General features: G+C 36.2%; 1 protein-coding gene and 1 pseudogene across 2 annotated transcripts in view; one reads left to right on the top strand and one right to left on the bottom strand.

Annotated features, from left to right (window-relative positions):
• The first annotated feature begins 1,453 nt into the window (after window positions 1–1,453).
• On the top strand, window positions 1,454–4,804 carry LOC132531619 (phosphatidylinositol 4,5-bisphosphate 3-kinase catalytic subunit alpha isoform-like; annotated as a pseudogene).
• A 1,496-nt stretch (window positions 4,805–6,300) lies between these two features.
• The window catches only part of PPP1CB (protein phosphatase 1 catalytic subunit beta), a 38,474-nt gene continuing 24,644 nt past the window's right edge, over window positions 6,301–20,130 (bottom strand). For both annotated transcript variants that reach the window (XM_060169033.1, XM_060169032.1), the window contains exons 6-9: window positions 19,130–19,201; window positions 14,587–14,738; window positions 11,697–11,831; window positions 6,301–8,712 (exon numbers count right to left, since the gene is read on the bottom strand). In XM_060169033.1, the coding sequence (XP_060025016.1) occupies window positions 8,608–8,712; window positions 11,697–11,831; window positions 14,587–14,738; window positions 19,130–19,201 (464 nt within the window). In that variant the 3' untranslated portion in view covers window positions 6,301–8,607. The remainder of the gene's footprint in view (window positions 8,713–11,696; window positions 11,832–14,586; window positions 14,739–19,129; window positions 19,202–20,130) is intronic.

The raw sequence follows: 20,130 nt of genomic DNA on the forward strand, positions 1-20,130 counted from the left end.
ATCATGTTTATACATGATAGACTATAAATTAGTGTGCTAAAAGGCACAGTATTGTAATAATAATTATAGTTGGTGTAAAAGTCTTGATAGCTTCACATGTTTAGTTGTGGTGTCATTGCTCTCTCGGGAAGAATTTCGGCCTGTACATCCACTGAATAACTCAGATTTAAGAAGCTGCAAAAATTAAAACACATCTTACTTGGTGAGCCCAGGCCAGGCTTGACTGAAAACCTCCAGGGACAGATCTTAGGTTCCCACCTTTTTGCACGCAGTATCAAAGAAATGCTGATTTTCTTTCTGACTTACTTCACTCTGTATGACAGACTCTAGGTCCATCCATGTCACTACAAATAACTCCATTTCGTTTCTTTTTATGGCTGAGTAATATTCCAGTGTATATGCATGCTAACACATATATATGGAATCTAAGGGAAAAAAAAAGGTCATGAAGAACCTAGGGGCAAGATGGGAATAAAGACACAGACCTACTAGAGAATGGACTTCAGGATATGGGGAGGGCGAAGGGTAAGCTGTGACAAAGTGAGAGAGTCGCATGGACATATATACACTACCAAACGTAAAATAGATGGCTAGTGGGAAGCAGCCGCATAGCACAGGGAGATCAGCTGGGTGCTTTGTGACCACCTAGAGGGGTGGGATAGGGAGGGTGGGAGGGAGGGAGACGCAAGAGGGAAAAGATGGGAACATATGTATATATATAACTGATTCACTTTGTTATAAAGCAGAAACTAACACACCATTGTAAAGCAATTATACTCGAATAAAGATGTTAAAAAAAAAGATTCGAAGGCAAAATACAAATTACCATGAATGCTAAAAGTTTGAGTCAAAATTATTTAAATAAAATCATTTTAGAAAATTTTTTTAAAAAAATGCCGAATCTGTGAGCTTCAGGCAGTTTGTTCTCGCTCCCTTTCACATACATACAACACACACCTCACAACACATTTGTAATCTTCCATTCTATTGATACCCAGAACAATCTGGGTTACAAGTAAGATTTTGTAACCACATTAGCTGGCAAAGATCCCTAAGAGGAAAAAGGATTTACAGCCACTTTTGTAAAAATAAGGTTTAATAAAAACACTGGCAATCTGTACAAGAAAGAAAATAATAAGAAATTAAATAAGTTTATGATTTAATGTCAGCCAATGTAAGAGGTGGTAGCTGAAGGAAGTTTTTACTTTAAAAATCTTCTAGGCGGCCGCTGAGGTCTCGGGCTGCTGCCGCCGGGCTGCTGGCGAGGCAGGGCTCGGGCCTGGCCGGGCAGCTCCGGAGCGGCGGGGCAGGGGAGCTGGGAGGCGGGGCTGGGACCTCGCCGGGACCCGATGCGGTTAGGTTCTAGGAGCTCCCGGCATTTCTGCCTTGGGACAGCCACGCATCTAATTCTGCGAAGTACTTTTATATGTAAAACTTGTAAAGGATCAGAACAATGCCTCCAAGACCATCATCAGGTGAACTGTGGGGCATCCACTTGATGCCAAGACTCCTAGTAGAATGTTTACTACCAAATGGGATGATAGTAACTTCAGAATGCCTCCGTGAGGCTACACTAATAACTATAAAACATGAACTATTTAAAGAAGTGAGAAAATACCCTCGCCATCAACTTCAAGATGAATGTTCTTACCTTTTGTGTTACCCAAGAAGCAGAAAGGGAAGAATTTTTTCATGAAACAAGACGACTTTGTGACCTTACGCTTTTTCAACCCTTTAAAAAAGTAACTGAACCATTAGGCAACCATGAAGAAAAGATCCTCAACCGAGAAACTGGTTTTGCTGTTGGCATGCCAGTGTGTGAATTCGATATGGTTAAAGATCCAGAAGTACAGGACTTCGAAGAAATATTCTCAATGTTTGTAAAGCTGTGGATCTTACGGATCTCAATTCACCTCACGGTAGAGCAATGTATGTCTATCCCCCAAATGTAGAATCTTCATGAGAACTGCCAAAGCGCATACATAATGAATTGGATAAAGGGCAAATAATAGTGGTGATTTGGGTAACAGTTTCTCCACATGGCAAGCAGTATACTCTGAAAATCAAACCATGACTGTGTGCCACAGCAAGTACTTGCTTAAGTGATCAGGCAAAAATTCAAAGTATGTTGCTATCATCTGAACAACTGACACTCTGTGTTTTAGAATATCAGGGCAAGCATATTTTAAAAGTGTGTGGGGCTTCCCTGGTGGCGCAGTGGTTGAGAGTCCGCCTGCCGATGCAGGGGACGCGGGTTCGTGCCCCGGTCCGGGAAGATCCCACATGCCGCGGAGCGGCTGGGCCCGTGAGCCATGGCCGCTGAGCCTGCGCGTCCGGAGCCTGTGCTCCGCAACGGGAGAGGCCACAACAGTGAGAGGCCCGCGTACCGCAAAAAAAAAAAAAAAAAAAAAAAAAAAGTGTGTGGATGTGACAAATACTTTCTAGAAAAATATCCTTAGTGTAAGTATATAAGAAGCTGTATAATGCTTGGGAGGATGCCCAGTTTAATGCTGATGGCTAAAGAAAGGCTCTACTCTCAACTGCCAATGGATTTTTACAATGCCATCTTATTCCAGATGCATCTCCACAGCTACACCATATACGAATGGAGAAACATCTACAAAATCCCTTTGGGTTATAAATAGTGCACTCAGAATAAAAATTCTTTGTGCAACCTATGTGAATGTAAATATTCGAGACACTGACAAGATCTATGTTAGAACAGGTATCTACCATGGAGGAGAACGCTTATGTGATAATGTGAACACTCAAAGAGTACCTTGTTCCAATCCCAGGTGGAATGAATGGCTAAGATATATACATTCCTGATCTTCCTCATGCTGCTCGACTTTCCCTTTCCATTTGTTCTGTTAAAGGCCGAAAGGGTGCTAAGGAGGAACACTGTCCATTGGGCTGGGGAAATATAAACTTGTTTGATTACACAGATACTCTAGTATCTGGAAAAATGGCTTTGAATCTTTCGCCAGTACCTCATGGACTTGAAGATTTGCTGAACTCTATTGGTGTTACTGGATCAAATCCAAATAAAGAAACTCCATGTTTAGAGTTGGAGTTTGACTGGTTCGGCAGTGTGGTGAAGTTTCCAGATATGTCAGTGATTGAAGAGCATGCCAATTGGTCTGTATCCCGAGAAGCAGGATTTAGTTATTCCCATGCAGGACTGAGTAACAGACTAGCTAGAGACAATGAATTGAGAAAATGCTAACAGCTCCAAGCAATTTGTACATGAGATCCTCTATCTGAAATCACTAAGAGATTTTCTGTGGAGCCACAGACACTTGTGTAACTATCCCTGAAATTCTACCCAAATTAACTCTGTCTGTTAAATGGAATTCTAGAGATGAAGTAGCTCAGATGTACTGCTTGGTAAACGACTGGCCTCCAATCAAACCTCAACAGGCTATGGAGCTTCTGGACTGCAATTACCCAGATCCCATGGTTCAAGGTTTTGCTGTTCAATGCTTAGAAAAATATTTAACAGATGACACTTTCTCAGTACCTAATTCCGCTAGTACAGGCCCTAAACTATGAACGGTATTTGGATAACCTACTTGTGAGATTTTTACTCAAAAAAGCATTGACTAATCAAAGGATTAGGCACTTTTTCTCTTGGCATTTAAAATCTGAGATGCACCATAAAACAGGTTTGGCCTGCTTTTGGAGTCCTATTGCTGTGCATGTGGGGTGTATTTGAAACACCTGAACAGGCAGGTTGAAGCTATGGGAAGAGCTCATTAACTTAACTGACATTCTCAAACAAGAGAAGAAGGATGAAACACAGAAGGTGCAGATGAAGTTTTTAGTTGAGCAAATGCGGCTACCAGATTTCACGGATGCTCTTCAGGGCTTTCTATTGCCTCTAAACCCTGCTCATCAGCTGGGAAATCTCAGGCTTGAAGAGTGTCGAATTATGTCCTCTGCAAAAAGGCCACTGTGGTTGAATTGGGAGAACCCAGACATCACATCAGAATTACTCTTTCAGAACGAGATTTTTTAAAATGGTGATGATTTATGGCAAGATACGCTAACACTTCAAATTATTTGCATTATGGAAAATATCTGACAAAATCAAGGTTTTGATTTTCAAATGTTACCTTATGGTTGTCAATTGGTGACTGTGTGGGACTTACTGAGGTGGTGAGAAATTCACACTATTATGCAAATGCAGTCTAAAGGAGGCCTGAAAGGTGCCCTGCAGTTCAACAGCCACACACTACATCAGTGGCTCAAAGACAAGAACAAGGGAGAAATATGCAGCCATCGATCTGTTTACATGTTCATGTGCTGGGTATTGTGTTGCTATCTTCATTTTGGGAATTGGAGATGGTCACAATAGTAACATCATGGTTAAAGATGATGAACAACTGTTTCATAAAGATTTTGGACACTTTTTGGATCACAAGAAGAAAAAATTTGGTTATAAACGAGAGCGTGTACCATTTGATTTGACCCAACATTTCTTAATAGTGATTAGTAAAGGAGCCCAAGAATGCACAAAGATAAGAGAATCTGAGAGGTTTCAGGAGATGTGTTACAAGGCTTATCTAGCTATTCGGCAGCATGTCAATCTCTTCATAAATCTTTTCTCAATGATGCTTGGCTCTGGAATGCCAGAACTACAATCTTTTCATGATACTGCATACATTCGAAAGACCCTAGCTTTAGATAAAACTGAGCAAGAGGCTTTGGAATATTTCATAAAACCAATGATGCACACTATGGTGGCTGGACAACAAAAATGGATTGGATCTTCCACACAATTAAGCAGCATACTTTGAACTGAAATGATAACTAAGAAACTGAAAGCTCAGGATCTGGATTCTATACTGCACTGTTAATAACTGTCAACAGGCAAAGACTGCACAGGAAATGCACAATCCATGAACAGCATTAGAATTTACAGCAAGAATAGAAATAAAATACTATATAATTTAAATAATGTAAACGCAAACAGGGTTTGATAGAACTAATTCATTTCAAAATTAAGCTTTAGAATAATGTGCAATTTCATGTTATGCCTTAAGTCCAAAAAGGTAAACTTCATGATTGTTTGTATCTTTTTTTAAAAAACAAAAAATCCCCCAAAATATATAGAAATGATGAAGAAGGAAAAAGAATGATTTTTTTGTCTTGCAAATGTTTCATGTTTTGGAATGTGGACACAACAAAGTCTATTATTGCATTAGGTCCATGTAAACTGGAGTTTGATGTTAAATTACACTAAGATTGGAAAATAATGAAATTTTCTTATTAAAATTTTTTTTTCTAATCAGGGGATTTATTTAGAAATTCTGGCATTCAAAAGTACAGGTAAAACTGAACAAGAGATCAAACTTTCTACACTATATCTAAATTTCACTTTTGTTGAAACATTATAAAGAGAATAAAGATAATAAAACTTTCATCATATACTTATAGGGAATCAATTTATGTTTTATTGAACTGCTGTTGATTTTGCAAGGTACCCTGTCACTTTAAACTCTCTTTAACCACTTTTTAGCTGTTTAAGGAAATTATAAAACACTGAAATTTACTAGCAAAAAAGGGATAGAGTATTTCTACGTGAGGGCACTGGTATAGTCAGGCTATTAAGTGTTTTCTCAGGCACAGCTTTTATTCAAGGATGGATTTACAAGGAAGAGAAGAGGTGGATTGAGTCAGGGCAGCAAGAGTAAAGTAAGCCTATTTTCCTTCTCTAAACACATTTTTAATGTAAAGATGTGAAAGAAAAAAATTTGTTCTTTTGGTTCAGAAGTTAACAGTTGCCAAGTAGACACAGGAATGTACGTGAACTTATATATGGAGATATACTTAAGTTCCTTGGCTCGATATAACACACTTTTATATACTCTTAAGGGACACATCTCAAGATGCTCCTGGTTTTCCCTTAGACAAATTTTTTTTTTTTAAGGCCTATTATAACCTCTTCCACTTCCAACCAGCCACATTTTAAACTTTAAAATTCTGCTTGCAGGTATTTTGACTCAACATTTTGAACAAACCTGTCCTGCTGATCATGATTAAAATTGGTCCCTGGGCAAAATTAAAATAATGAATGGTAAAGCTTCAAATGCAATTTGTAGTTGATTCTTTCCATTCAAGAACAGAAATGGACCATAATAATCCATGTGATCATCACATTATCACAGTTATCTAGTGTGTTTAATGACTCTGAATGTCATGACGTTTAGAATAAATCTGAATATAGAAAATTATTAAAAATCAGAGGAAAAATGATATAAATTAGCAACAGGGAAGAACAAATTAGTGACACTAGAATTATAGGATATTTTTCTGCTAAGAAAGTTTTATTTATTTCAAGTAGCAGAGTTACCAAGCAAATAATATTTGTAATGAACACATTATAGGAATAGAAGCTGTTAAAAGTATTTTAAGACTGCTTGAATAATTTTAAAACATGATAAATTTCTATTCTTCAAATTCAGCGACCAATATTAATTTGCTTAGTGACTATTTTTTTCATATTCAGTACTGACCTGGCTAAATTACTACAAAAACCCAGTATGTAGGATCCAAATTAATGTGTTTTGACTATTACTAAGATTAATAAAAGACTGCCCTGTCTCCTGCCAAAGGTTTATTTTCTAGACCCCCTTCACACTACGCTGATAAGAATACATCTAAAATTCTATTAAAAATTGCTCAACTTACTCTTCAGCTAGGAAGATATTTAAATCACATTAGATAAAAAGCCTGTGTGACCTAACCTAATACATCATATGCAGTACATGGACAATTTTAAAAAAGAACCAATTCAGTATGCGTTAAAAACATTAAAATCTATTTGAATAAAATGTGTTTAAATGTCTCATTGTAAAGGAAAAATAAAAAAGGAATAAAATAACCAGTCAGGCTTCATATCAATTAGACAACTTTTACTAAATGAGAAAACTACATTTAAAATGTGCTTTAAAACAAAATGGAATTAGAAAAAAAAGACATATGCATTTGAAAGAACGTTGCACTGTGCTGAAAATCAAATCTCTTGCAGTAATACAATACGCCAATTCTTAAAACGTAAGTTAACAGAATTCTCAATTTAACAATTTCAAAGACGATATTAAGGTCAAGAATTTCACATCTATGGTAGCACTTATAGAAGGGCATTTATAAATATGATGTCCATCCCTATGAAGCTTACAAATTTGACAACGCTCAATAAAAGCTTTGAGAATCACATCCAAAAGTGTTGCATCCAAAGCATCACAAATCTGTGTCCTGTAAGTTCTCCTTCTAAAATCTTTATGTTGACTTTTCTATTCCTGTCATTTGTTAATACTACCCTTAAAAAAAAAAAGAGAACAGGAAAAGAAATGCTGCAATAAACCCTTGATCATGTACAGAAATTATTGCTACTATAGTTCACTACAAAGCATGTCTATACAATATCATATGAACTTTGATCATGAAAAATCAGAATAAAAATCTTTAGTGACATAAGCCCTACAATCGTATACAACATTCACATGGCAATATTAGACAGTCAAGCACCCAATACCCATAGTTGACAAATGTCCCACTGGCCAGCATTCATTTAAATACATCCTTCGTACAGAGGGAGGAAAAAAGAGATAATGTCAGCTTTCCAAGGCTTGTCAAAAAAGGATTCTCATGTTCTGTGGATCTAAAAACAAACAACAACAACAACAACAAAAACCAAAAAACAAAACCAATGCAGGTGAGGGTGTTACCAGAAAGTTAAGCATGCCAAAAAGGTGTTTCGTGCGAATTAAAACCTAAAGCCAAGGTACCACATAATCACATTACCAACTAGTTGGGTATACTAAATGAGCCTTATCTTAAAGTTAAATGAAAATGCTACTGCACAATAGAGCATCAATAAGTTAAAATTAGAGTGCACAAATCCAAATCAGTGGCAATTTCTGTATAAAGCAAAATATTCACTATCAGCTGTAATGTTTGCCCAAACTGATTAAATCACTCGATTGGACAGTTTGCGTATTTTTAAAAAATATCTCTAAAATTCCTTTTTACTGTAATGAGGCATAAGTTTTCTTAGTAAGATCAAACAGGTACATAAGTAAATAAGCAATGGAAAATTAAGGTCGATGAATGTCTTTAAAGCTCTTCCCACATTTCACTTTTTAAAATGTCTGGGAAAAAATTTAAAGAATTTACATTATTTTAGCAAAAACAAACAAAACAAAACAAAAACAAGCCCCAAATAATTAAACAACCAAGCAACACTAAAACCACATTACACAGATGGATCATCATGCTTTCATCTGGTTTAACTATCACATCTAGTTTAACTGGGATGCTTTTCAACTTTAAAAACTGTGATACGTGAAGATGTAAATTTAATGGGCAATTCTGAATTTGGATTTAACTTTGTTGAATATTATAACAGAGTATACTTATTACAATACAGTGTAGCACATCTTTCTATTAGAAAAAAATTTAAGATCCTTTACCCGTCTCCTTAAGTTAAAGGTGTGACATCATAAAGGGTGTCAAATGGCTGGATGGTTTTACAGTGCACACTTATATATTATGAAGTATGTCCTTAACAAATCTGATGGTTTCTTTACAGAGTTCCTTTCTTCACCTTTTCTTCGGTGGATTAGCTGTTCGAGGTGGAGTGACGGGACGTCCTGAATTCAGTCCACCATATTGGTACTTAGCTTTCTTTTCAGATGGTTTCAATATCTTAAAGTAAATAATTTAGTAACAATGTTATTTTTTCAAGTACAATAAGTTTAAGGAAATTACTGTTACAATAGTGGGCCTTTCAATAAATGACATCAATTATAAAACTGTAGAAGAAAACAGCAAAGTTCCACAAACATTTCTCACATTTAAAGAGTACAGTAAATGTCTGAATATTGCTATTACTGGTCATTCCATTGATAATTTTAAAATTTTATTTATTTTATTTTTTATTGGCGTATAGTTGCTTTACAAGGTTGTGTTATTTTCTGCTGTACAAAAGCTCAAGTACACAAATCCCTTCAACTACCCAATCCTTAGACTTAAGTATCAAAAAAATTTTCAAATTAGCGTATCTCTATGACAAAGAAAGAATACTAGTTTAAGAGTCAAAACACCTAGGTTCTCATCATAATTCTTCTACTATTTAGAGGGTAATTAGTCACAAACTCTTCAGATCTTAATTTATTATGTGTACACAGATCTTTTATTTTAAAAAAGCTATATTAGATACCATAAAGTTCACCCATTAAAATGTAACAAGTCAACAATTTTTTATATACTTGCAGCTATACAACCACTGCTATAATCTAACATTAGAACATTTTTGTCACCTCAGGAAGAAACCTTGTTCCCATAAGCAATCACTCCCTCCCTATTTCCATTCTCCACTCCCCTAAAACTCCCTTCAACTCCAAGCAATCACTACTTTACCTTCTCTATTGATTTGTCTTTTCTGGCTATTTTAAATAAATGAAACCACACAATGCGTGGTCTTTTGTGACTGGCTTCTTTCACTAAGATAATGATTTTGACGTTGTAGCATATATTAGTCCTTCATTACTTTTTTTTTTTTTGGCCATGCCATGCGGCTTATGGGATTTTAGTTCCCCAACCAGGGATCAAACCAAGGCCCTTGGCAGTGAGAGTGCAGAGTCCTAACCATTGGACCCACCAGGAAATTCCCAGTACTTCACTACTTTTAATTGCCAAACAATACGCCATTTTATGGATATTCCACATTTTGTTTATTCACTCTTTAGCTAGTGGCCATCTGGGTTATTTCTACCTTTGGCTGTTATAAATCATGCTCCTATGAATATGCATATACATGTATTTGAGTACCTGTTTTCAATTCTTTCAGGTATATACCTAGGAGTGGAATTGCTGGGTCATATAGAAATTCTATGTTTAACTTTTTGAGGAACTGCCAAACTGTTTTGCGAAGCAGCCACACCATTTTCCATTCCCACTATCAATGCATAAGGTTCCAACTTCTCCACATCCTCACCAATACTTGTTACTTTCTGACATTTAAAAATTATGTTTATTCTTCTGGGTGTAAACACAGCTTTAATCTACATTTCAGGTAGAGAATTTCAGTATTTACATAAAAAACATGTAGAAAAAAAAAAAAAGAAAAAAAAAAGAAAAAAAAAAGTGTAGAAAAGATTCATAAGCATTTTTATTCACAGTGTCATAGTGCCCCGGTGGGGCGGGGGCGGGATATATTAATACAACTCCATTATGGCAACTGTTGAAGGATAAGGCCTGGTTACTATGTTTAAACTGAAAATGAGAAATCAAACATTTAGCATTCAAGTCTACTAACTGATAGAAACAAACCCCTTCTACATTTAAAAAGAGAAATACAGTGTGTGATATTAAGGACATAAAATAACCTTTGCAAAAAGCTAAGTATTAAAGTGACTTAAGTCCATGAACAAGAATGATTTTAAGGAGCACACTAAAGTTAAAGCTGGTCTCTCTCTCTTTTTTTTGCGGTACGTGGGCCTCTCACTGTTGTGGCCTCTCCCATTGCGGAGCACAGGCTCCGAACGCGCAGGCTCAGCGGCCATGGCTCACGGGCCTAGCCGCTCCGCGGCATGCGGGATCTGCCCGGACCGGGGCACGAACCCGTGTCCCCTGCATCGGCAGGTGGACTCTCAGCCACTGCGCCACCAGGGAAGCCCTGGTCTCTTTTTAAAATGTAAATGTCTCTATGTTCACAAATTGATACTTTAAGATTATTTGGAAAATTTTTCTTAGGTAAATATTCTACATTATTTTAATCGAAGTTCATAATATAACTCTCTCCACTCAACGCCTGTCCTACCTATTCATCTTGCAGAAGAAAACAAAATCTAAATTATTCACTGAATTTACATTCTTTTAGTAGGTAAGCCACTATCTAAGGATTCATACAGGAATTTAACAATTTAAACATCTGCATCAAGAATGACTGACACGACTCAGGTTTCCTAAAACTCTAATTATGGGTTATATACCAAAAAGACTGGAGCGTTTGTGAATGAAAATAGAAATCTCTAAAGGAGTCTATGAGTGATTTTACTTCTGAACAAAACTGATTTTCTATACTAACTGAAGGGAAGAACACAATCTGAAAGAAAATTTTTCTGACAATAGTTTAAATTAGATTTCTAGTTGTTAAAACCTTTTGGTTACCAAAGGGGAAAAGGGGTGGCGGAGGGATAAATTAGGAGTTTGGCATTAGCGGATTCAAACTACTATATATAAATTAGATAAACAACAAGGTTCTACTGTATAACACAGGGAACTATATTCAGTATCCTGTAATAAATCACAATGGAAAAGAATATGAAAAAGAATACATATATATGTATAACTTAATCACTGCTTTACACCAGAAACTAACACAACATTGTAAATCAACTATACTTCAATTAAAAACAAAAGAGGGGCTTCCCTGGTGGCGCAGTGGTTGAGAGTCCGCCTGCCAATGCAGGGGACACGGGTTCGTGCCCCGGTCCGAGAAGGTCCCACATGCCGCGGAGCAGCTGGGCCCATGAGCCATGGCCGCTGAGCCTGTGTGTCCGGAGCCTGTGCTCCGCAACAGGAGAGGCCACAACAGTGAGAGGTCCGTGTACCGCAAAAAACAAAACAAACAAAAAAACAAACAAAAAAGATTTCTAGTTGTTCAAAGTTTATATATTATATCATACCTGAAATGAACACATCAAAGTTTCATCCACACTCATCATTCCACCAGCATTATCAAACTCGCCACAGTAATTTGGGGCTGAAAATAGGGTTACCAATTGTCGCTTAGCAAAGAATTCATATCCATCTTCCACCACCTGGCAAAGGAAAAGTCAAAAGAAAAAACACACTTATTTATGTGTTCTTTGAAATTCTCAACCATTAATACTAATTAAGATTAATGTGACAAATACCTGAAAAAAAAAACAAAACCCTGTTTTGTTTTGGAAGCTTGATTTTTGTTCCACTTTCTAATTTCCTATTAGTATTACATAGCCACACACTGAAAACTTTTACTAAGTTGAGCTTACTGTACACAGATCACGCTACAAAAAATTAGCTGCCTATAGATTACACTTCTTTGTGTGTAACTCTTTTCCTTAATGATTTAACATGACTTCTAGAATCTGTTGTCAATTCCTGAGTGAACTAAACAATTTGTGTTTCCCAGTCTACAGATTTGAGAGGTATGCAATGACATGTAAATATTTTCTATTTATTTTTAGTAGGCAAGAATACTTTCTAAAGTCTTCTAGGTATTCTGATTAAGCAAAATTATCCTACAATACTTGGAGAAAGCACTTCCACAATTATTTACATTTTTATATAATTCCTACTTTAGTATCAGGTACATGTGCCGGTTGTTATTACCTCATGGTAAAATTTAGATATTAACCTTTTCTGTTAAGCCTCTGTCCACCTTATCTACTCCAGCTCAGCATACTGCTTGGCACTCAGTATGTCCTTTTAGTTCTTAGTTTGCTCGTTCACTTGTTTATTTATTCACGTATTTACTAAAAGAACAGGGTTTTAAAAAAAGGAAATATCTGTAGTTTGTGTTGTTTCCCATCATAAATCTCTTAATTTTAGAAACAGTAAGTTTGAAAATAAGCAGAACAGGATTTTGGAGGTGTCTAGAAAAAGATCATGCAAACTAAGGTAGTTCAGTAACCTGACTTTTAAAAATCATCACTATTTCTGAAAAGACGAATAGAGACCTATAGCTGAAAAAACTGATTATCAGTGGATATTTCATTAGGAAACTCAGCAACTCTGCCCTGTTATCTTGTGGAAGACTTATTTTAATTTACCTAAACTATAAATACAATGTTCACTGATTAAAAAATATGCCAAAAGCAAAGGATTTGGGGACATAACTTCACTTAATTGAACTAGGAAATTTTAATAGAAAAAAAGGCATTTGATATACAACATGTGCAGAAAATGAGAGGCCTGTCATCTTTGTTATCACATAGGATCACATAAAGAAGGTAGAAGTAGTCAAGGGTTATGGGGAGCAAGACCACAGAAAAAAGGGGAGTACTGTAGAATAGCATATAATTAACAAATTTTGCCTTAACGAAGAAATAACAAGGAATCTTTAAGTATTATACTTACAAATTTCAAATAATTAAAAAAGTAGCAAAAAAAGATTTTAAAAAATGCTTTTCAATGTATTTTAAATTAGTTATGTTCTAGAGAGCATGAGGACTTGATATATTGTTAAAATAAGCTTTTGTTAACAAACACTAATTACATGTTACAATATGTCAGTAAATTCACAAGGCAGTGGATATTCAAAGGCCAACAAGTCACAATTCTCTCCTTAAAGAGTATATAATCTGGGCTTCCCTGGTGGCGCAGTGGTTGAGAGTCCACCTGCCGATGCAGGGGACACGGGTTCGTGCCCTGGTCCAGGAAGATCCCACATGCCGCGGAGCGGCTGGGCCCGTGAGCCATGGTCGCTGAGCCTGTGCTCCGCAATGGGAGAGGCCACAACAGTGAGAGGCCCGCGGAGTATATAATCTATCGGTGAAGAACAAAAAACCCCCAAATACGCCTAAATTGTACATGTATTTTTTTTCAATGAAAATTCAAATATACACAAAACTAGAGAGAGTTCAATAAACTCCCATTTACTCACCAACCTGATTCAATAATTACCAAGACTTTGCTACATTTATTTCATTTATCCACCCCCGCTTTTCTCTGCTGATGTATTTTATTTTTTTAACATCTTTACTGGAGTATAACTGCTTCACAATGGTGTGTTAACTTCTGCTTTAAAACAAAGTGAATCAGCTACACATATACATATATCCCCATATCTCCTCCCACCCTCCTTATCCCACCCCTCTACATGGACACAAAGAACTGAGCTGATCTCCCTGTGCTATGTGGCTGCTTCCCACTAGCTATCTATTTTACATTTGGTAGTGTATATATGTCCATGCCACTCTCTCACTGCTTCCCAGCTAACCCTTCCCTCTCCCCGTGTCCTCAAGTCCATTCTCTATGTCTGCATCTTACTTTTGTTATTTTAAAACAAACCCTAGATACATCATCTTACCCTATATACTTGAGAAGGCATTTTGAAAAATATGGACATCCTTCTTACATAGCAATATGTATCATCACAGAGCTAAAACAATTAACAACAACTCCTTGATATCTAATACCTAGCCTATAATCGAATTTCCCCAATTGTCTCTGTGTGTGGTTTGTTCTTATCAAAATCCACACAGTTCATTTGATTTTTATCTATAATATGTAACTATCATATTAAAATGGGGTCAAATATTTCTAGAAAGCTTCAGACAAGAACTGAAAAATTTGTTAGTATTGCAGTACACTACAAAAATATATTCCTTTGAAACCTTTCCCCTTAGAGGGTGAGAAAGGGTTAACTAATCATTAGATTGTTAATTGTGAGATCAAGGTATAGGCTTTACCTCTTCTACTGCTTTCCTTGTATAATTAGCTTTCTTGGACCTCAATTTCCTCAAAAATAAAAGGAGTACACCTGGGTGAAGTTAATAAACATCAAAACATCCAAGTTTTATTATTTCATACCTGATGAGCTCGACAAATCAAGTCTAAATCATGACGATTCAGAAATTTACTGACTACATCAGCTCCAAAAGTGAAGGAAACACCACGATCATTTTCTCCCCAACCTTGCACATCCTTATCTGGGTCAGACCACAGCAAATCACAGAGCAACCCTTTAAAGAATAAAAACACAGCAATGAAAAAACAAAACAAAATTTATAAAATAAAGTATATCTACATCACATTTGTTCTCCTGTCCTCTTACCCTTTAATAATAGTAATAATCACTTGCCCCCTAGTATCCCAGCCTATCAAACTTAGCCATTTTTTGTTAAAGTAACCATGCAAATACAACTGTGCCCGACTTAAAGCAGTACTCGCCAACCCTTTCCACAGATAAGACATGTGTGCATGGCTCACTCTAAAGCATATATTGGAAAAGGTTGTCCGTCTTTTGTCTATAGTTTCTCTGTACGGATAACCAATTGAGCCAGTAGCATTTCCTGAATAGTTCATCCTTTCCTTACAGAGCTAACTATCCTGTTTCTGGTGCTGTAGTCTATTCCATTAATCTACTTTATTTAACACTGAGCCAATAACACACTAGAGCTTTTAAATAAATCTTCCTATTTGGTAGGCCTACCCCTGCTTAATATTTTTCTTCAGGATTGTCTTGGTTACTTTTAATCCTTTGTTCTTCCACATATAAACCTCTGAATCAGTCTGTCAAATTCTGTAGACCTAATCAAGATTTCATTGGAACTAATTTGATCTATAGATCAATCTGATGGAAGAAAACATTTTCTACAAAGGCCTGGAGGATTTAAATAAAGTATATGGAGGAACAAAATCAGATCAGATCCTTGACTTTAGAATGTTTTGGGCTTAAAAAAAAGAGGTCAGAGCTAAAAATATTTATCTAAGTATCTTCATCTTACTAATAGTAGTGTAAATCTTAGAAGGGACTGAGACCATCTTGGGAATGTAAAGTAAGAAGACCAGTAAATGAACAGGAATCAAACACTTAATAAGCAGGCAGAGAAGGAATGAGCAAAAAGTATTGGGAAGGAATAGTCAAAACAAAAGGAAGAGATTAGAATAGTAGGATCTCCTGAAAGGGTAAGAATTATCTAGAAGTAGGAAATGGTTAAGTGTCAAGTACAATGAACAAGTGGATTAGGACAAAAACCTATGCTATTTACAATTAGATTACTAGACCATAATGAAAGCAATATCTTGATGGTTGAGGGGAAGAGAGGGTAAAGTCAAGTTGTAGTGAGATTAAGAAAGGGTGGATTTTGAGATGGTAATATTTAGTTTTCTAAGAACTATGGTACTAAGGGAAGACTGTTTTAGAATGAGTCAGCTTTAAAGTTTTTTTTGATAATCCATATACCTCATAATATAGCTTATCACGAAACGAGATCTTCATTTTGAGTCACAGTACAGCTTATCTTGATAGGGGAAGTATCTAAAACACCCTGTAGAAATCGTGGCAATGCACGCTTAATTTCTATCATTATTTCCTAAACTCCTGTCATGATGTTTTAAGAAATCCACCAGCATACAAAATCCATTGGGATGGTCTCAGTTTAAAAGCTCTTTCTGGTCTCTAAAGAATCAGAAGCTGATTCTTTAAATACACACACACACTGCTCTATAATGCTCATACTTTCCAGTCCGTTTCCACAGAAGAAGCAGTGAGGTCAAAATATTATTCTATAAGTTTAATGTGACAATAAAACTAGAATGTAGTTGCTTTTGGAATTATCTGGAAAATGCAACAGCCTAGATGCGTACAAAATCAAATAACTGTAGCAGTAACAATGTGGCGTTCCTTAATCTTAATGGATTGAGACAAGAATCTCAGAGTCAAGGTTCAATGTTTATAATCCAATCCCTAATGAATAAGCAATATAATCATTAGGCTATTGTCTCAAAAAACATAATTTATAAATTAAATTTCTAAAGATTACAGAGAATATGAAAGCTCAAAATGACTGTTTTTAGCATCTCGGAAACTTCCCATTAAAATATGATAAAAAGAGAAACCTAACGTGCCATCCTTGAAACTGATTTATGTCTGAACTATACCAACAACAGAAACTCTGAAGATGGTATCACTTGATATTTATATTGTACCTTATTTTAAATAAATACCCTATTATTTAAATACTAGTTTCTATTAGGTTTGGTCAAATATATTCTATAATTATAATCAAAATCTGGAAAAATGCATGTTTTCTTTTTATAATCAATACAAAAACATCGTGTCACTCGAGTAAGTTATGAGACAACTTACTGCAATATGCAGTATGTTGGTGGCTTACTGATAATAGAGGATCTATACAACTGTTTATAACGGTTGCTTTATAGTCATGAGTAGCATTCTGAGTGGTATCATTACACTTTCAGTATACTTTAGTACACTGAGTAAAACCGTACAATCACACTTGAAAACAAGCAACCAGATGCATGTTATTAACAATCCAATTTAGAGGTTTAGCCATGATTTACTCAGGCACTGGTTCACAAATATTTTTTAATGCTTACTTTTCTATAGTCTTTGGATCTTAAGAGTGGGAAATGAAGTTAGTACCATCCAGCCCAACCCTATTTGATGAATAATCAATTCTCCTTTACAAAATTACCAATAAATAATTCTCTTATCAGTAAGCTAAAAGACCTTTCCCCTCCATATATATATAATGTTCCTAATGTATAACAGGATTTCTAGACCCTATGGCGCTCTAGGCGATCCTCATTTTAGATATTAGTTTGTTGAGAACTGATGAATACAATAGGTATACGGTGGGTCTGACTACACAGATAACGGGACAATTAATCCAATAATGTAAGTTTTTTTGTTTTTTTTTTTTAAAAAGCCTGGTAGAAACTGAGCGAAAGGGCAATTTTGCTTTTGTTAATGCTTTTAATAGTATGACAGTGTGACATAATAAAAATACTTTTGGTCTTTGTTCCCATTCCTGGCACAAAGCTAAAACCCTTGGAATTTCCTGATAGAAGTGTCTTGTTGTTCATAAGGAGCCTCCTTTCCATCACACCTGAGTTTAGGCTAATGAGGGGACCTAGGTGGATTGGGAGGGACCCAGAAACTTCACCATGGGACCCAGTCAGCACAAAGACCAAACACAGGGTTAGAGAGTTAGAACTTTCAGTCCTCCCACTCCGTACCCGCCACCTCTGGGGAGGGGTGAGAGTGGAGGGCTAGAAACGAAGTTCTATAAAAACCCTTGAACAACTAGATTTGGGTAGCTTCCAGGTTGGTGAACACGCTGATGCCAAAGGGTGTGGAAGCTGTTCACCTACCAACATGGGGCTCTCCCCATACCTTTGCCCTGTGTATCTCTTCCATGTGGCTGTTCCTGAATTTGTATCCTTTATAATAAACTGGTACATGTCTAAGTAAAGCATCTGAGGAAGTGGTTGTGGGAACCTCTGAATTTGTAGTCTGCCAGGCAGAAGTGTGGTTCTCCTGGAGACCCCACTTGAGGCTGGCATCTGAAGTGGGAGCAGAATTGTGGAATGGAGCCCTTAACCTGTGGGGTCTGGGCTAACTTCAGGGGTTAGTGTCAGAATTGAAATGAACTGCCAGATACCCACATGGTTTTGCAGAATAGGCTGTGGTATGGAAAAACTGCACACACTGGTTGTCAGAAAATGTCACACAGAAAGGTACTGATGTTTTAAGCAAAAGTTGAACTGAGGAAACAACACACTAACTGCATTCAATTCACAGGTCTTCATGGTATTTTATGATATGAACACCGTAATTAATACATATACCAGTACTCAAATATGAATAATTATCCTTTAAAAGCCAACAGAGAAGTCAGGGTAAGTGGCAACTGTACCTAACATTTATTTATAAAATTACATTAAGCTTATTTGTTAATCAACACAGCAATTTATCCTCAGTTGGAACTTATTTGCTTCTGTTTTATTTACTTTACTGAAAATCTGAAAGTTATTCTCAATATCTGCATAGTCAATTTTCGTATTTTTTTTCACATAAATGTTCACAATTTTCATAATATTAACCACACATCTCTAGAGCCTTCTGTCTCAAGAGCCTTAAGAGCTCTAAAACTTTGAAATATAGATGATACAGAAAATAACAGAAAACTACTAGATAAAGTAAAAGAAGGTAATTGTAACCTTGGTTAAGAAAGACTATTTTAATTTAAAATCTTTCCACTAATTTTTAACAACTGTTTGAAGAACATAACCAATGTTGATATGAATAAAGGAATTTAGAAAGACTGGAAGGTAAGGGGACTCAATAGCAGAACTTTTGTGAAAAGTAAGTTTGACAGAACCATATTATGGTTATATATAAAATTTAAAACTTCTGTACTTTGGAGTATTAGTGGAAAGTGAAATATTTTGTATTATTCCAAGTAATCTGTTGTTAGTTTATTGACTATAAAAAAAGCTCTATTATTTATTACACAATACAATCCTACTTCCATTAAATATAATTAAGTTCAAATATGCCAACATTTTAAATTAAATGTTGATTAAACTTCTCTATACACTTAACCTGTATCAGGGACATCAGTGGGTCTCATAATTCTCCGAATCTGCTCCATGGATTGCAAGTCTGGTGACAGTCCTATAAATGAAAAGATGACTCATAGTACTGACATCGGAAAAATTTTCACTCAAATAAAAAGCATTTAATCAAAGTAGATTTACTATGTGAAATTAAAGATACTTCAAGTGTTCCTTTCAATGTTATCTTTAATATATTGGGTTATTAAATAGAATCCCACTTTGATACAACAGAACATTACCATTAGGTCTTCTCCATTTTTCCCTACCAGGGGAATAAAACTTCTCATTTCAAAAGATTTTTCAAGGAAAAAAAAATCCTACCACTCTTCTTTCTTTCCAATCATTCCCTGCTCTTCATAGGAACGCACTCAATTCCAATCCTTCCTACTAAGAAGTTTTGCCACTTCTTACCACTTAAATATGTTTACTTAAAGTGCTCACCATGTCCCATTAAGACCGTCCTACATCCCACTCCAACATGCTCAATTTCTTACATAAAAGCATAACTGTTGATCAGAAAGATAAACAAAAAGCACATGAAAATACTTAGAAATCTTTTAAGTAACCTAGTATTTCTCTTTGGTAGACAATTCAAGTCTCACATTCCATATTCAATATTCATATTGCTACATTTCTATTCTTTTTTTAAAAAAATTTTTATTGGAGTATACTTGATTTACAATGTTGTGTTAGTTTCAGGTGTAAAGCAAAGTGAATCTGTTATACATATACATCTCTCTCTCTCTCTTTTTTTTTTTTGTGGTACGCGGGCCTCTCACTGTTGTGGCCTCTCCCGTTGCGGAGCACAGGCTCCGGACGCGCAGGCTCAGCGGCCACGGCTCACGGGCCTAGCCGCTCCATGGCATGTGGGATCTTCCCGGACCGGGGCACAAACCCGTGTCCCCTGCATCGGCAGGCTGACTCTCAACCACCGTGCCACCAGGGAAGCCCCAACTACATTTCTATTCTTAACTATACTAATGTGCA

The sequence above is a fragment of the Lagenorhynchus albirostris genome, chromosome 13 (assembly GCF_949774975.1).
Source record: "Lagenorhynchus albirostris chromosome 13, mLagAlb1.1, whole genome shotgun sequence".
Lineage (NCBI taxonomy): Eukaryota > Metazoa > Chordata > Mammalia > Artiodactyla > Delphinidae > Lagenorhynchus > Lagenorhynchus albirostris.